At 38.2% G+C, this 15,999-nt stretch overlaps 1 protein-coding gene across 1 annotated transcript in view; it reads left to right on the forward strand.

The window, feature by feature from the left end:
* Positions 1-15,999, forward strand: part of nphp3 (nephronophthisis 3) — a 57,161-nt gene that overhangs the window by 27,112 nt on the left and 14,050 nt on the right. The window contains exons 10-18 of the mRNA XM_056450115.1: positions 2,575-2,718; positions 4,617-4,714; positions 4,816-4,918; positions 5,785-5,867; positions 10,501-10,639; positions 10,728-10,892; positions 11,062-11,156; positions 13,919-14,041; positions 14,124-14,313. Coding sequence (XP_056306090.1) covers positions 2,575-2,718; positions 4,617-4,714; positions 4,816-4,918; positions 5,785-5,867; positions 10,501-10,639; positions 10,728-10,892; positions 11,062-11,156; positions 13,919-14,041; positions 14,124-14,313 — 1,140 coding nt within the window. The remainder of the gene's footprint in view (positions 1-2,574; positions 2,719-4,616; positions 4,715-4,815; positions 4,919-5,784; positions 5,868-10,500; positions 10,640-10,727; positions 10,893-11,061; positions 11,157-13,918; positions 14,042-14,123; positions 14,314-15,999) is intronic.

Below are 15,999 nucleotides of genomic sequence, written 5' to 3' on the forward strand. Positions count from 1 at the left end.
CGCCATTACATTACAAACCACAGGAGAGAGCAAATTCTTCAGCAGGATAGCGTGCCTTCTCATACTTCAGCCTCCACATCAAAGTTCCTGAAAGCAAAGAAGGTCAAGGTGCTCCAGGGTTGGCCATCCCAGTTACCAGATATAATTATTATTGAGCATGTCTGGGGTAAGATGGAGGAGGCATTGAAGATGAATCCAAAGAATCTTTGCCATTCCAGATGACTTTATTAATAAGTTATTTGAGTCATTGCAGAGATGTATGGATGGAGTCCTCCAAGCTCATGGGAGTCATACACAATATTAATTCTTTTTCCACTGCACCATGACTTTATATTCTATACTGCACATTATTTCTGTTAAGTGACAAGACTTTTGTCTAGGCAAGACTTTTGTCAGACCTTACTGTCCTAATTAGATAAAAATTAGATAAAAACCTTTGCCTTTTATATCAGCCTTGTCTGATACCAAATGATCAACTAGAAGTCAAGTTATTATTTGTCGTTCCTAAAACTTGGATAGGTGACAAGAGTTTTGTCAGGTAGTGTATGCTGTACCTGCAATTGTCTGAAATATGTAATATGTATGTATGTATGTATGTATTTCACTGGTGCTTATCATTAGATCATCCTCTCATGTGCAAAGCTGTGTTCATCAGTGTGGTGCTGTGGTTTTCACACTTGCCAGCACAGACTGTGCAGCTGAGCATTTAACCAGCATTGTTACTTTTTATATTTATGTATATGTTCATTTGAAGACAATCTTCTATTGATAATGGCGGGCTGCAATGTCAAGCAGTGATACATTTATATGTGCCAGAGTTTATTAGGGTAACCTTGTCATTGTAATACACTATCATGTCAGTTATATAGACAAAAATCAGCAGAAGCTCAAAGCTCACTTGGTGTGTGTGTGTGTGTGTGTGTGTGTGTGCGTGTGCGTGTGCGTGTGTGTGTGAGTGTGTGTGTGTGTGTATGTGCGTGCGTGCGTGCGTGTGTGTTGCACCGTTTTTGCAGCCTCAACTATGGATGGTAGCAATCTATTCCTGAGGTGGAAAAAATAGCAACAGCAAATTATCATTTATAGAAAAATCAACCTAAATGGTTTGATGTGAACTAACACGTTTTTGACTGAGTTAAAAGGGTGTTAATCTATATTTAAACTATTTGTATCTTTAGATTTTTTATTAACACCCTAAGAATCATGTCAACTTGTCTAAATGGGCATCAAATGTCAACTTTAGGTTCAATTCAATTAATCTTTATTTCCATAGCACTTTTACAATGTAGATTGTGTCAAAGCAGCTTAACATAGAAGTTTTAGTGAACTGAAACTGTGTCACTTCAGTTCTGTTTAGTTCAGTTGAGTGTGGTATAATTTTCACTGTTGAAAGTCCAAACACTGAATAGCAAATCCATTGATGCGCAGCTCCACAAGTCCCAAATCAAACAGGCCAGTGGCTACAGTGGTGAGGAGCAAACTTCACCAATAGACGAAAGTGAAAGAAAAACCTCAAGAGAAACCAGGGTCAGTTGGGCACGACCATTTCTCCTTGGGCCAAACTTTTTGTGCAGAGCTGCAATCTAGGTGCCTGAGGCTGGAGAATGCTGGACGTCAGTCGTGGAGAAGCTGCAGGTGTGTGTAGGTCACTGGCAGTGTACAGGCTGTTCCAGTGGATCAATTCAAAAACTTATCTGTCTCATGCTGTCCACTCCTTCATGACCACCACAGCATCTGCTCAGGATACAGCCTGGTCCAGGATTATGGAGACCTCTAGAAGTCCTCTATGGTTGGCATCTTCTCATCTCTGCCATCTTAGTTTGCTAATCTCACCCGAAGTTATTTAATCATCAGCTACTTTGTGCCTTTCAGTGCCTTTCTATATTAAACTAGTTACATCTAAATTGAATTTAATCTTACCCTTGCACTACATTATTAGACTTCCTGGACTTAGGGGAAAAGTCATAGCCTACACATACCTTTAAACATGTAACTAAAGGGAACTGTAAAATCACCAGTTTGGCTAAAAGCTCATCAGAATCTTGAGTATGTACTGTGGATAGCATTAAGGATTGAGGAACCATGTAACCCTTTTGAGCCCAGGGTATCATAATACAGCAATACAGAGGATGCCTGCTTTCTAATAAGGTTAATCTGATTTGTTCAGTGGTGATTGAGTACTGGAAAGAGCTTGGTTTTTGAGCAAACGGTGAATGTGACATTGTTTTGGGGACACTTTAGTTTATTTACCTATTCTTACTATGAACTAGTGGCTTATGACCTGCCTATTACTAAGATATTGGCTGTTTATTAGTTCTTATAAAGTACATAATCTGTAGGATCTTATTCTACATCTCTAATCCTACCTAATACCTAAACCCAACTATTGCCTTAATAAATATTTAAAAAAAGCAAATTAGGAGTTTCTTTAGGCAGAAGTCATAGTTAATAATAACTTTGATTATTTTTTTAATAAATAAAGAATTTGTACCTTTAAAGTGAAATAAAGTGTTGTAAAGACACAAAAGTTAAGCAAAGTTAACTAAATCTAAAACAAATTCCATTTATTCTATGTAGCTCCTCCAGCATTTCTGGTCTATTTCCGGCCTTTCAATGGACCCTTCTAAGATCCTCGAAGAGTTCCCACGCTGGCTAGAGCGACTGTCTGCACGTCACCATGGAAACATCATAATCATCATTGATTCCATTGACCAAATACAGGTAACATTTCCTCAAATGACCTTACTCGTTGAGTTGTGGTGTGTTTGTTTGTGGTCTGGTTTAGGGACAAAACTAAACTCCCACATGTGTGCGTCAGTAATTCGTTTGACATTTTGTCAGTAATTGACTACATATTTCTAAAATATCAGCAATCATTTTTAGAATTGTTTTATTAAAACATTTTTATTTGAGATGCATGAAATTACACAAATTTCACCCTGTTTTAGATTTTGACTATTTTGTCTTGATCTAAATTTCACTTAGAGCAGTAATGCTTCATATACTTGTTGAATTAATGTTAAATGACTTCAGAATTGTTCAAATTCACTTTCGCATTGTAGCAAATTAGCTCAAAGTGAATTGGAGTGGAATTAACTCAAAAGAATGGAGACTTTAAATCCGAACGAACAAATCGTCCAGCGATCGTTCGAACAGACAGTTGACAGCAATGGCTATTTCTATCAAAACTAAAAACCCATTTATGTTTAAGCAGGGTAGAAAGATCGTAGTAAGGCATTCGATTTTATTGACTAATCTTAACAGAAACTAACACAAACACACATTCATACGTGTTCTTAAGAAGAGTAAAGGAAGAAAAATAAGAGTTTGAGAAAGCGTAATGATGTAAAAACCTCAGATTTTGTAAGATAAACCAAGCGAACCAAAAAATAATTAATTTAACCCTTATGAGGTTTCTTTAGAGTTACATTTAATTTACACCAGTTCAGTGGTAATCTCGAGCCATTACTTGCGATTCTTGTGTAATGTGAATGTGATCTCTGTTAAGCTGGGTTCCCACGTGGTTAACTGGTGGTCGGCTCTTTGTTCTGTAAGGCTTGGAGTGGGGTAGAGTCTGTTGTTTCAAGTTTGAGGCAGCAAAAGGACTAGTCGTGTTGACTTCTGGTCTAAAGAAGTAAACTTAATTAGACTCACGACTGAAAAGCAAGAAAAGTAATTGAGATGGGAACATTTGTGCTGTTATGCCATTTTTGCCAGGCTCCAGGCCTGCTCTCTGGACCTGAAGAAAAGTTGGAACAGAACAACGTTCTCTCTTGAGGTCACTCCTTTTCCTCTGTGCTTGTTTTTCTAGCGTTTGGCCTTAGTCACCAGTTTTTATAAGTTTGGTTTTGTACCACCCTCATGAGTTGAGTTGTCCATTGAGAAAGTATTCTTTCCAAAGCACGTTTTAAAGTCCTTTGTTGGAAAGCTTGATGATTTGCATATGCATTCTGGGTGAATGCTGATGCAGAAATGTTTACAGTTTCTTAAAATGTTAATATGTTGCTAAAATGTAAACAATCGTTCAGTACACCAAATTAGCTTTGCAGGTACATCAAACATGAACTAATTATGGATCTTGTTTAGCTGTGGTAGAGTTCAACATTGATTGCAGGAGTATTAAAATAACCATAATATAAATACATGAGCAAGAGAATTGTTGCAGAACACCTGATTATACATAAAGAGGGAATAAAGGGTTACATTTTTTAAGTCTTAAGTCTTCATAAGTCTTAAGCAAGTTGTATAGGATCGTATAGGAGCTTGACCCTGTTTCTGTTCATTTCCAAGCACCCATTTCTTTTTTGTCATAATAAACTTTGGAATCATATTACACACTGACCATCCAGTCTTTTCTGGGTAGGAGAGGTTGACAGTGTATTATTTGTTGAATGAAGCTAAATAATTATGTGTCTGATTGGCCACATCTGTAACGACATTCAATTTTTATGTCATTTGTTGTGTTTTATTTTTCATTTATTTAGAAAAAATTATTCAAAATTATATATATTTAGTCATTCATCAGTTGTTGACTAAAGCATGAAAACCATCATCATCTTTTTTCTATCATCCAAATTTTCATGTGTTCTTCATGATTAAGGTAATCTTTTATTTCCCAGAATGCTGAGCGCCACATGAAATGGTTGATTGATCCGCTTCCTGCTAATGTGAGAGTGCTGGTGTCGGTTAATGTGGAGACCTGCCCACAAGCATGGAGGTTTGTCATGAACAATTACACACATATATATATATATATATATAAATAATATAATATATAAAATATCACAAGCAAACATTCACCAAACAAAACTTTTTTAGATTGTGGCCCACGCTGCACCTAGATCCACTTAATCCCAGAGAGGTAAAGAGTGTCATCAGCACGGAGTGTGTGAACGTCGATATCAAACTCAGTAAAGATCAGGTAAACATCAATATACACTGGCCATTAGGAACACCTTACAAATACCTGGTTGGACCCCCTTTTGCCTTAAGAACTGCTTTACTCCTTTATGGCATAGCTTCAACAAGGTACTGGAAATATTCCTCTGATATTTATGTCCATATTGACATGATAGCATCACACAGTTGCTGCAGATTTGTTGGCTGCACATTCATGATGCGAATCTCCCATTCCACCACATCCCAATAGTGCTCTATTGGATTGAGCTCTGGTGACTGTGGAGGCCATTTGAGTACAGTGAACTCATTGTCATGTTCAAGAAACCAGTCCGAGATTATTCGCGCTTTATGACATGGCGCGTCATTCTGCTGGAAGTAGCCATCAGAATTTAATAGGCTCAAAGTGTGCCAAGAAATTATCCCCCACACCATTACACCACCCACCAGCAGCGAAACCATTGATGTTAATGATGACTCCATGTGGTTTGTACCAAATTCTCAAACCAGTCTGGCCCTTCTCCTCTGATCTCTGGCATCAACAAGGCATTTGCGCCTACAGAACTGCCACTCACTGAATATTTTCTCTTTTTCCGCCTATTCTCTATAAACCCTGGAGATGGTTGTGCGTGAAAATCCCAGTAGATCAGCAGTTTCTGAAATCAGTTTCTAAATGATCTTTCTTCCCCATTCTGATGCTCGGTTTGGACTGCAGCTGATAACCTTGACCATGTCTACATGCCTAAATGCATTGAGTTTCTGCCATGTGATTGGCTGATCGGAAATTTGTGTTTAAAATCAGTTGGACAAGCGTACCTAATAAAGTAGCCTGTGGATGTAAGTATGTGTTTATTTGTGTTTATATATTGAGACTGTGCATCTGTCAAACAGGAAAAAAAGTTGGAGAAACACTGTCGTTCAGCTGCAACATGCAACGCACTCTATGTCTCACTACTGGCCAGACTCATTACACAGTAAGTAAGTGTGTGAGTGAGTGACTATATTTAGAATAAGAAGATATCACATCAAACGACTCCTTTAAGGATCACACTGCAGCCTTAAAATACCTATATTACTGTAATTTAAAATCGTTCTACGTTGCCAATATACTTTTAATTATTAAAATACAATGTAATAATTTGAACAAGAGGATATTTATGACCATATATTTGTTTAGTTTTTTTATTGTGTACAAAATTTGAGTGTAATTTTCTGTAATTCTATAGCCAGTATTTATGAAGGTGGTTAAGTTAAATTAAATATTTGTTGCATATGTATGTATGTAATGCATGTAATGTAATGAAATCTAAATGTTACATCAGTCAAAATTACCTGAAAGTATACAGGCCATTGCTTTGTCTGACTTGAGATCTTTGACCACAAGACATCAGTATTCTCTCACACTGCTCTGCTGTGGTCTTGATAATCTTCTTCAGTCTCTTCCACAGTTCAGTGACTATAGATGGATCATAAGCCATAACTCTGTTGCCAATGATTAGGACTTTGGGCTGGTCCTTTCATTATTTCACTGTTTTCCACTCCAAAGAACTTTTTTTCTTTAGTTGTTTTGCTGTGTGACAGCATTGTCATTCATGAAAACTGCTGGCTGATTGGGCAATGAGGGAAGGAACCACATATTGCGAAGTAGCTTCTGATAAACATGCATACAGACCCTGACATTTAGCTGTGTAAGACAAGAAAACATCCCCCAGACCATGACATTTTCTCCTCCACCTTTCACTGACTTCTTTACACATTTACATTTATTAATTCAGCAGACACGTTGATCTAATGTGACTTACAAATGAAGATAAAAGAAGCACTTCAATTCACCAGAGAATACAGTGCCGAAACCGCATACTTCCATACTATATAGTACGCTAAAATCAGTATGAGAGCCGAGTAGTATGTCGGAATTCATAGAATTAGAAAATCAGTATGAGATTCTGAAATGCGCATCCCATGCAGCTGCGCTATCCCATGAACTCATGAATGGGAATGAAGCGACGCAACTGACGCAGGTAGGTCACGTGACTATGACAAAATGGCGTGTGTAGTACATTCTCACATTCATACTGTATAGAACTTACTTTTCTAACGGTAAGGAAGTACGTTTAAAATCAAATGCAGTACCTTTCTGAGTAGTAGGTGGTTTCGAATGCAGCCCCTGCCTTTGAAAAGACCTTCGGGACAAAATTGTAGAAAGCCACAGGTTAAGAGAAGCCCACAACAACACTTCAAAGGCTGGAAAAGTTCTTTGGAACGTGATTTGATTTCATGCTGTATGACAAATTAATAGAGTACTATTTTATTTAAAATAGTAATTATTTCAAAGGGGTGCGATGATTTTCTATAGGCACTGTACATTCCACGACAAGTTTAATTTGGTTTAGCATTATTGATTTATTGATTGATTTAGTTTGAGAGTATTTCATACAGGTGGTTTGTCAAGGCCACTCACATGCATGGAGCACCCTCAGAATTGCACAGTATTTTTCCAGAAACATGGATGGTGTCTTGTGCAAATAAGGATTGCTATTGTTGGGTAATTTAACTATTAAGTGTCTATGAAACAGATGAGTATTCAGATGTTTCTTAAAAATGGCCAGAGACTTAGTTTGCATAGAGTTTGGCAAGTCATTTCAGCATGAAGGAACATTAAAAGTATAGGTCCTTACGTTTGAATTTTGTGCCTCTTTATGGATAGTACCACAAAGTGACGTTCGGTAACAGAGGGCAGGTTCCTGGTGAGCATGTAAGCCTAAAATAGTGGGCTCAAGTAGAAGGGTGTGGAGCAAGCAGTTGTTTTGTTGGTGAATAACAGCTTCTTAAAATTTAATGCAAGCGGCAATTGGCAGCCAGTGTAGACATGTGAATAAAGGTGTGATGTGGTATTTTCTGTTCATTGAATATCACCTTTGATATTCTCAATCAGCTTCTGAGGCTTGATCAAGTTGATTGGAATGCCAGCAAAAAGAGTATTGCTAATTGCAATAGCCTGGACAGAACAAGAGCTTGGACAAGCATTTGAGCAGCATGTTCTGATAGGAAAGGTCTAATATTCCTGATGTTATACTTTACAAAGATTAGGTCTTTGCCCAATTTGAAGAAGAACAATGTTTTCCATTGGACCCAAATTAACTTGCTTTCATCACCAAACCCAGCAAGCATTTGTTGTTTTTAAAAGATGTCTTATAGATGTCTAAACATAGTAATCTTGGCTAAAACAAGGCTAAATTTGGACTGTCAGTGACAATCTAGTAGACATCTGAGAATAGCCAAAAACAAGTCATTCATTGCTGTTTATTTGATGACTAGTCTAGTTTTGGCCTATTCTTAGATGTCTGTTAGATTTTCACTCATAGCCCAATTTTAGACTTGTTTTAGCCAAGCTGTCTACGTTTAGATGTCTAATAAACACAAAATAGTTTGCTGGGAAGTGAATTATGGACACAACATGCTATTCCACAAAGTGAAGTTTCACAAACTAATTTCGAGAGAAGCACGTGATAGGATTGACTACAACTGATCCCTATCACTAATCACTATCTAGCCAATCAGATCATTTCAAATTTAATATAAACATCAAGCCCCATCAAATTGGAACCCCCCCCCCCCCCCCATCCATCCCTTCTTCCTCCTCCTCAATTCTAAGTTTGGGCGACACGGTGGCTCAGTGGCTAGCACTGTTGCACCACAGCAAGGGGGTTGTTGGTTCAAACGCTAGCTGAGCCAGTCGACACTCTCTGTGCGGAGTTTGAATGTTCTTCCTGTGTTCGCGTGGGTTTTCCCCGGGTACTCCGGTTTCCTCCCACAGTCAAAAAACATGCAACAAAAGTTAAAGTCACAAGCACCTACTACATACAAACTGGCGCAGTTGGCGGTCTGTTCTTGGGAAGTTATCGAGAACCACTTGATCTCGTATCCCTCCTAATGCTTATTGACCAGGCGGGAGCATCTATCTCCGAGCTCAGGGTTCTCTCCCGGGACAGCATGTCAAACCTGCTAAAATAGTCAAGCATTATCTAAGTGTGAACTCTTGAAAGTTAGTTTAACTTTTTGATTCTTTCTGCTCATTAGAGGTTTTCTTACAGTAAATGTCTAGTGAGAAATTCTCCTAAATGTCAGTATGCCCAGATACAAATCCTAACCCTTTTCAGCACTTAATTCATGACCAACTCCTGTTGTCTCCTGTGTTGTACCAAATGCCCATTAAGAATCTCCACTTTATCCTGTCCTTCACCCGTCATGGATTATCAGCCATTTTAAAGAACCTGTTACTGTTAGTTGTAAAGAGGCAAAAGTCTAGAAGTCACCTAATTAGATTAACCAATTTCTCCTGCTGTGACTGAGGGTCTTCCCATAAGTTTTTATTTATATAAAACCTCTGTTGAGAGCCCTGGACGCCTACCTGTGGTGTTTCAGGCATGTCTTACCGGGAGGAGGCATCTGGAAAGACCCAGGACACGCTGGAGGGACTATGTCTCTCGGTTGGCCTGGGATTGCCTAGATATCCCCCCGGAGGAGCCGAGGAAGTGTCTGGGGAGAGGGAAGCCTGGGGTTCTCTCCTAAGACTGCTGCCCCTGCGACCCAACCCCAGAAAAGTGGATGAAAATTAAATTAAATGAAAACCTTTGTTGAGCGTAATTAAAATGGTACTAAGTCTTGATAATAATACTTTGCTCGAAAAAAAATTAAGGCCACAGTATACTTGAAACAAAGACTTTTTTTGTTCTTAGTTTTAGAGCAAAAGAAGTTTTAAAAGTTTGAGTGACAATATACTGTTTAATACCCCCACACTGCAGTAGGTGCAATGAGGTGGGCTTCTCTTCCGATGTGTGACTTCCTCAGAGTCTTTAAAATCTCACCTCGAGTTATTGTACAGGTGCGGTTACATCTGTACCAGCTGTGCTACTTGACTCTCCAGTGTTTTTATGTGGTTGTTTTTAATGTTGTTAACCTTTCAGACCCCCTTGGAATGAAAAACAAATCGGGGGGATGAAATGGCATTTCAAAGAAGAAGGAGATTCAGAACACACTCACTGATTGGGTAATCATGATGGACAAATGGTAGCTCAAAGGTCTTTAGGAGCTGGTTTGAGTCCCCGCTGGGTCAGTTGACATTTCTCTGTGGAGTTTGCATGTTCTCCCCGTGTTTGTGTGGGTTTCCTCTGGGTACTTCAGTTTACCCCACAGTCCAGAGACATGTGGTATAGGTGAACGGAATAAATTAAAATGGCACCTAGTGCATGAGTGTATATGTGAGTGTCTATGGGGGTTTCCCAGTACTGGGTTGCTGCTGAAAGGGGATCTGCTGCGTAAAACATATGCTGGAATAGTTGGTGGTTTATTTCACTGTGGCGACCTCTGAAATAGAGACTAAGCCAAAGGAAAATCAATATAAGATGGCAGAACTGTACTGTGGTTACTGTTCTACTGTATTAGTGTTTGCGATTTCGGGCGACATGTTCCGTAAACAAATTCAACAAAAAGTTTGGGTTTAAAAAGTCACGGCTTTAGGGTACATTCGGCTGCCACTTCTGAAATTTTAAAGTGCATATGTGGCATCTATGTAAGACAACATATTTTTATGTTTAAATCGATTAGCACCAGTACTTCTTGGACATTGGACAGAACTCTGCAACAATGTGTGATGTGTCAAGATACAGTATCACTCTACAGACTTGGCCTGAAGGTAGCACTGGACTCACTCATAAGCGATCAGGAAAAAAACATCATGAAAGAGGTAAACTGTCCATTCTAAAGTAGAGTATTATTCAAAAGTCACTCCATTTACTCTTTATCTTAATTCATTTGTATATCTTCTCATGCAGTTATTGTGCCTAGTTTGTGCCAGCCACAATGGGATCAGTGAATCAGAAGTCTTGGAGCTGTTCCCAGACCTGACTTTCCCTGCTCTCATCTCAATGCTACACAATCTGGAAAAGCTTCTCATTATTACTTATGCCTGTGGCCTTATACGCTTTCAGCACTCACAGGTGTGTATGACTATATTTGGCAACATCCCTTTAATGTCTCTGTGGGTAAAGTTATTTTGGTATTTTGATCTTTTTTGGCTAAGAAGCTCGCTTTCACATCTCATTTACAGAAATGACTGAAACCAAAGAGAATTATAGTGAAACTGATTTGCGTGGGTTATTTTTCCAGGCATCTGAAGGGGTCAACCAAGAGTTTCTGGATGGTGACAAATGCCATGGATCCTACAGAGAGAAATGTATTCGCTTCTTCAGCCAGCAGTTGGAGTAAGAACATATATTTCCTCAAATTAAAGGATGTTCAGCAATTAAATGTTACACTTTATTTTGTTGCTCCCCTTTGGACATTCTGTTTATTTTACTTACCTTTGTTATTAAATGTCAACTTTTGCTCATTAGAATTAGGGCTGCATGACATTGGAAAATCTGACATTGCAATATTTTGTTTTTCTGCGAGGTATATTGCAATAGAAATACAATTTTCACCATATGGCTTGAACAACTCTGTTTGGAAAAGTCTTGAATTTAGGTTGATTGTGGGGATTTTGTAAGGGTGTGAATCATGTATAAATATAAAAAACAAATTGCCAGCAAAATAATTATAATAGAATGAAAAAGTCTAATAAGCTTTAGTTTTCCAGAGAGTCAAACAGTATTCAGGTACAAAAACTCTATAGTCAATACATTAATTCAGTAAAATGGCTCTTCATTAAAGTTACTTGTATTGTAATTTTTTTAGCCCGAATGCTTTTAACTCTCTTGAAATGCTTTTCAAACACATGTAAATAATAAAGTTTCACTTAGTTAAGGTTATACTTTGCTATGACTCCACGATTCTCATGTGTTCTCAATTGTTGATCTACTTTAATCCCAACTCAACATTGTATATCCTGCGATGTGACTATTGCGGACACACACATTGAGATATCGATGCTGAAACGATATGTTGTGCAGCCCTAATTAGAATATTAGTAGTCCATTTATTTGAGGTTGGTAGAACACATTTTGTCATTGCCATCAGGTATTATCATACAAGGGACAAGGAAGCAAATGAACAGTTTGTTGATGGCAGCTTGGATTTTTACGATTTTTGGTGAGATTCCACAAAGAATATCTTGTTTTGCTGCACAAGATAGAAGGTAGAAGAGAAGGTGTAACACATACATGCCTACGTGCCTTTTGAATAGTTTTTACATGGGAAATATATTTTGTTTTGCTTTACGGTTGTTGTAAAAGTTTTAAAACTGTATATGTAAATGTGCCTACCAGGTTTTATCATAAGATATATTTAAATAAGTGTATCGCTTGCGTGCTTACAGCCCACTTTTCTTAGACAACAGAAATGAGGAGTGAGGGACAAGTCGATATAACTGCAAGTTCCATCTTGGACACAAAACAACATTCAGTATTCTTTTTTTTAAAGATTTATACCTGGCCCTTTTGCCTTTATTAGATAGAACAGTAGTCAGACAGGAAGCGAAGTGGGAGAGAGAGAGAGAGAGAGAGAGAGAGAGAGAGAGAGAGGGGGGGGGAGGCTTGGGAAATGTCCTCGAGCCGGGATTTGAACTCGAGGCACCCTGAAGTGCTACGGCACCATATGTCGGAGCACTAACCACTAGGCTATTGCCATGACCAGTATTCTTTTTTGTCACTAAGTACGGTGAAAAGCAGCCTATACAGTCACATATGCTATACATTTTGAGTAGGAGTGTAAATGCAGTTGTGGCAGAGTTAGCTGTGTTCAGATGAAGAGAAAAAAACGACGAAAATGTATTGATCACGTTAAAATGACAGTTAATATGTATGTATTTCTTACACATTTATTCACACAGTTGCATTACTGAGAGCAGGAAAGAGACAGGATGCACTGGTAAACAGTATCTTCATAATATCGTTTAATTAAAATGACCATCTTGACTTGAGTGAAGGCATTATCTACAAACAATATGAATTCCAAATTAGAAAAATACTACAAACTATAAAAGACTATTTATGAAAATACTTATATAACAGACAAATCCAATTGCCCAACACAAGCGAGCTGCGCTCCAGCTCGAGGACTTATAATGTCTCCGACACTGCCTGTAGTCCCATTTAGCAACTTGATAGCAACTGTCTTTTAAAAGAAGTGTAACCGATTAAATCAATCAAGAGTGTGATGTAACTGATGTGTTTTGTCGTAGAACAAAACGTGAAAGTATCTTGAGTTTGTGTTAGCCACGAACCTTATTTAAGCAATTTAACTGAAATCCCGTTGAAAAAACCCCATTGACTTTGGGAAGAGGGAACCGGAACTGCTAAAATGATAACTCGCTTCAGGGTTTTTGCATACAAATTGATGTCATAGTTCCTCCATTCTATACCTAGCTCTACAACTAGGTCTATCACTGTCAATACTACATAATCCATCTTTAAAGATGAGAGTAGGCAAGTTTGCTTTTGTTATGCTGGTTTAAAGTCTTTTCACATTTCAGTAGCACTCATGGTCTAAAGGCATTTATATTGTTTTTAGAAGACCCCCAAACATCTATGATAGGCTGTTCTACCTGCCTGTCAACATGTGGATTTGCACACCCCTGGGCACCTTGTTCACACAGAAAGGATCCGTCGTCATGATTTTTCCTTCTTGTGTCCTTTGTGCTGATCAAAACGATGTTGTCTAAAAACATAAATTGCTGCCGTGTTGGATTGCTTCATTGTTTTTTTTAGTTTTTTTTTTTTTTTTCACTTTCGCAAACTGGTGAAGTTTTTTTTCCCTCTCCGCTGTCGCCACTAGCTTGCATGGTTTGGGATTGGTAGAGCTGCGCATCGATGGATTTGCTCTTCAGTGTTTGGACTCTCAGTAGTGATTATTAAACCACACTGAACTGAGCTAAACTGAACTGAACTTAAACAGTAAAAACTGAACTACACTGTTCCAATTTACTATGATCTTTTATGTGAAGCTGCTTTGAAACAATCTACATTGTAAAAGCGCTATACAAATAAAGGTGAATTGAATTGAATATTGAATCATTTTGTTGATTCAGACAAGACCGAGTTACCTGGAGAGTGGCTGATGAGTTGCCATGGCTACTGCAGCAGCAGGAAGATCGAAGTAAACTTCAGATGAGTCTGCTTAACCTGTTTGTGTCTCAAAACCTTTACAAGAGGTACGTTCTCATGTTCCCACTCTCTATTTTCTCCCCTGTTTGTAAACATGTCTTAAAATCGTTTTTTAATTTGTGTTCTTAGGGGTCATTTCTCAGAGCTTCTGGCATACTGGCAGTTTGTGGGTAAGGATAAGTGTTCGATGGCGACAGAGTATTTCGACGCATTGAAGGAGTTTGAGAAGTCCTGTGAGAGTGAGCAGAGCATGAGCCGACTTGCCAACTTATACGAAACACTGGGACGATTCCTCAAAGACCTAGGATTGCTCAGTCAGGTGATACACACAGAAAGACAAATGAACATCTGCCGAATTTGAAATGTTTTCATTCACTGGCCAATTTGGCTACAAGATGTTGGTTTAATGGTGATTAAAGATAGTTTATGTAAGTTTTTAATTGTTCTATAGCATAAAAATACCATAATATGTTTGTAGATATTTAAGAAACATGTTGTCAACATTCTTGTTCATCTGAAAAACAAAGATGAAGTCAGTTATTCCCTTTTGAAAATGTGCGTTCCATGTTTTGGTCCATGTTACCTCACCCACTGCCAGTGTACCTAAATATATTTCATCACCCTGGGTTCCCTTGGTGGAAAACACAGCGCATTTTTAGTTTATTTCATTCATGGCTTCTTCAATGTATGTGGGCGCTGCCAAAAAATGTGACCTACAGAGTTCAGTAGCAGCCTACCAAAATGAGAGACAGATTAATAATTATAAAAATCCATTGAGGTGGTTTACCAAACAACTCAAATATTTTAATCGTAATCATCAGCTGATCAGCTTACAGTGTAAGGCTCAATCTTCAGGCATGCGTAGGATCTGTTGGTGTACAATCTGGCAACCTGTGTGTGCGCGTAATGTCTGAGAAGGTGTCAGGTGAAAAAACTCCTATTCGATATTTTGAATTTGGACCTCAATACTTAGTTCAACCACTAGGTAAAGCCTATATTCTACAGTCCTATCTGTTCAATCCTACATACTGCACCTTAAAAGGTTTGTCTTCAGAAACATGTTTTGTTGTGCTGGTTGAAAGTCTCTTCCTATTCCAATAGTAATGATTAAAGTGAATGATCTAAATGTATTTATATGTATTTTGATATTCTAGGTAGGGCATAAGACTAAAAAAATGTTCATCCAATTAAAATTTGTTGAGCAGACAATTCCCACAATTCTGATAAGTAGGTCAAACTGTCTGTCAACAAATGTAGATTTGTTCATCTGCGCATGCCGTTCACGCAGATCCGCCGTTTGCGCGTGCACACCTGCCGTGTACATGACGTGCACACGAGAGAAAAAGTGACAGTGGTAAAAACAAATGCTCATTCAAAACTTTCAAATTCTGAATCAATATTGGAGTCACTTTTGCCCACTGGAGGAAGGATGACACCATGGCTGAAGTATTTCTTTTAGACAGGTAATGTTATGTTTTAATACAATTTTAGTCACGCAAAGCTGATGTAGATTGTGTTGTGTTACGAATGGGTTTATATGCACAGAAGTGTTGTTCAGCCACTGAAATCTCCCGGCAAAAGATTGATGTGACTGTTTTCAATTTCATAAGGGACCTTTTACAGCATCAATAATGTAGATTTTCATTGAGTTTAATAACAAAACATAAATTAATATTGCTATTCCGCCTACCCTGCTTTACTGAGGTGAAGTTGGTTTTATATTTACATTGGTTCATTTTTGAACAATCACAACCTGTGACACACTCCCTATATTGTTTACCATGCTACTTTGAAGATTCAGTCTGAAATACAATGTAGTAAGTATGGCTTAGTAATAAGTCTAATTTATGCACCTCGCCGGCCAACCACTAATCATACAGTAGTTGCTTTAGGACAAAGCATGTGAGAGAGTGAGACCAGCGATCCTTGCATGCATGAAATATTGCACATTATGACAAGTTTTGCTTGCTACACAACTGAAAGTGCTAGATATAATACAGTTTTC

Source organism: Danio aesculapii, chromosome 24 (assembly GCF_903798145.1).
Source record: "Danio aesculapii chromosome 24, fDanAes4.1, whole genome shotgun sequence".
In the NCBI taxonomy this organism is placed as follows: Eukaryota; Metazoa; Chordata; class Actinopteri; order Cypriniformes; family Danionidae; genus Danio; species Danio aesculapii.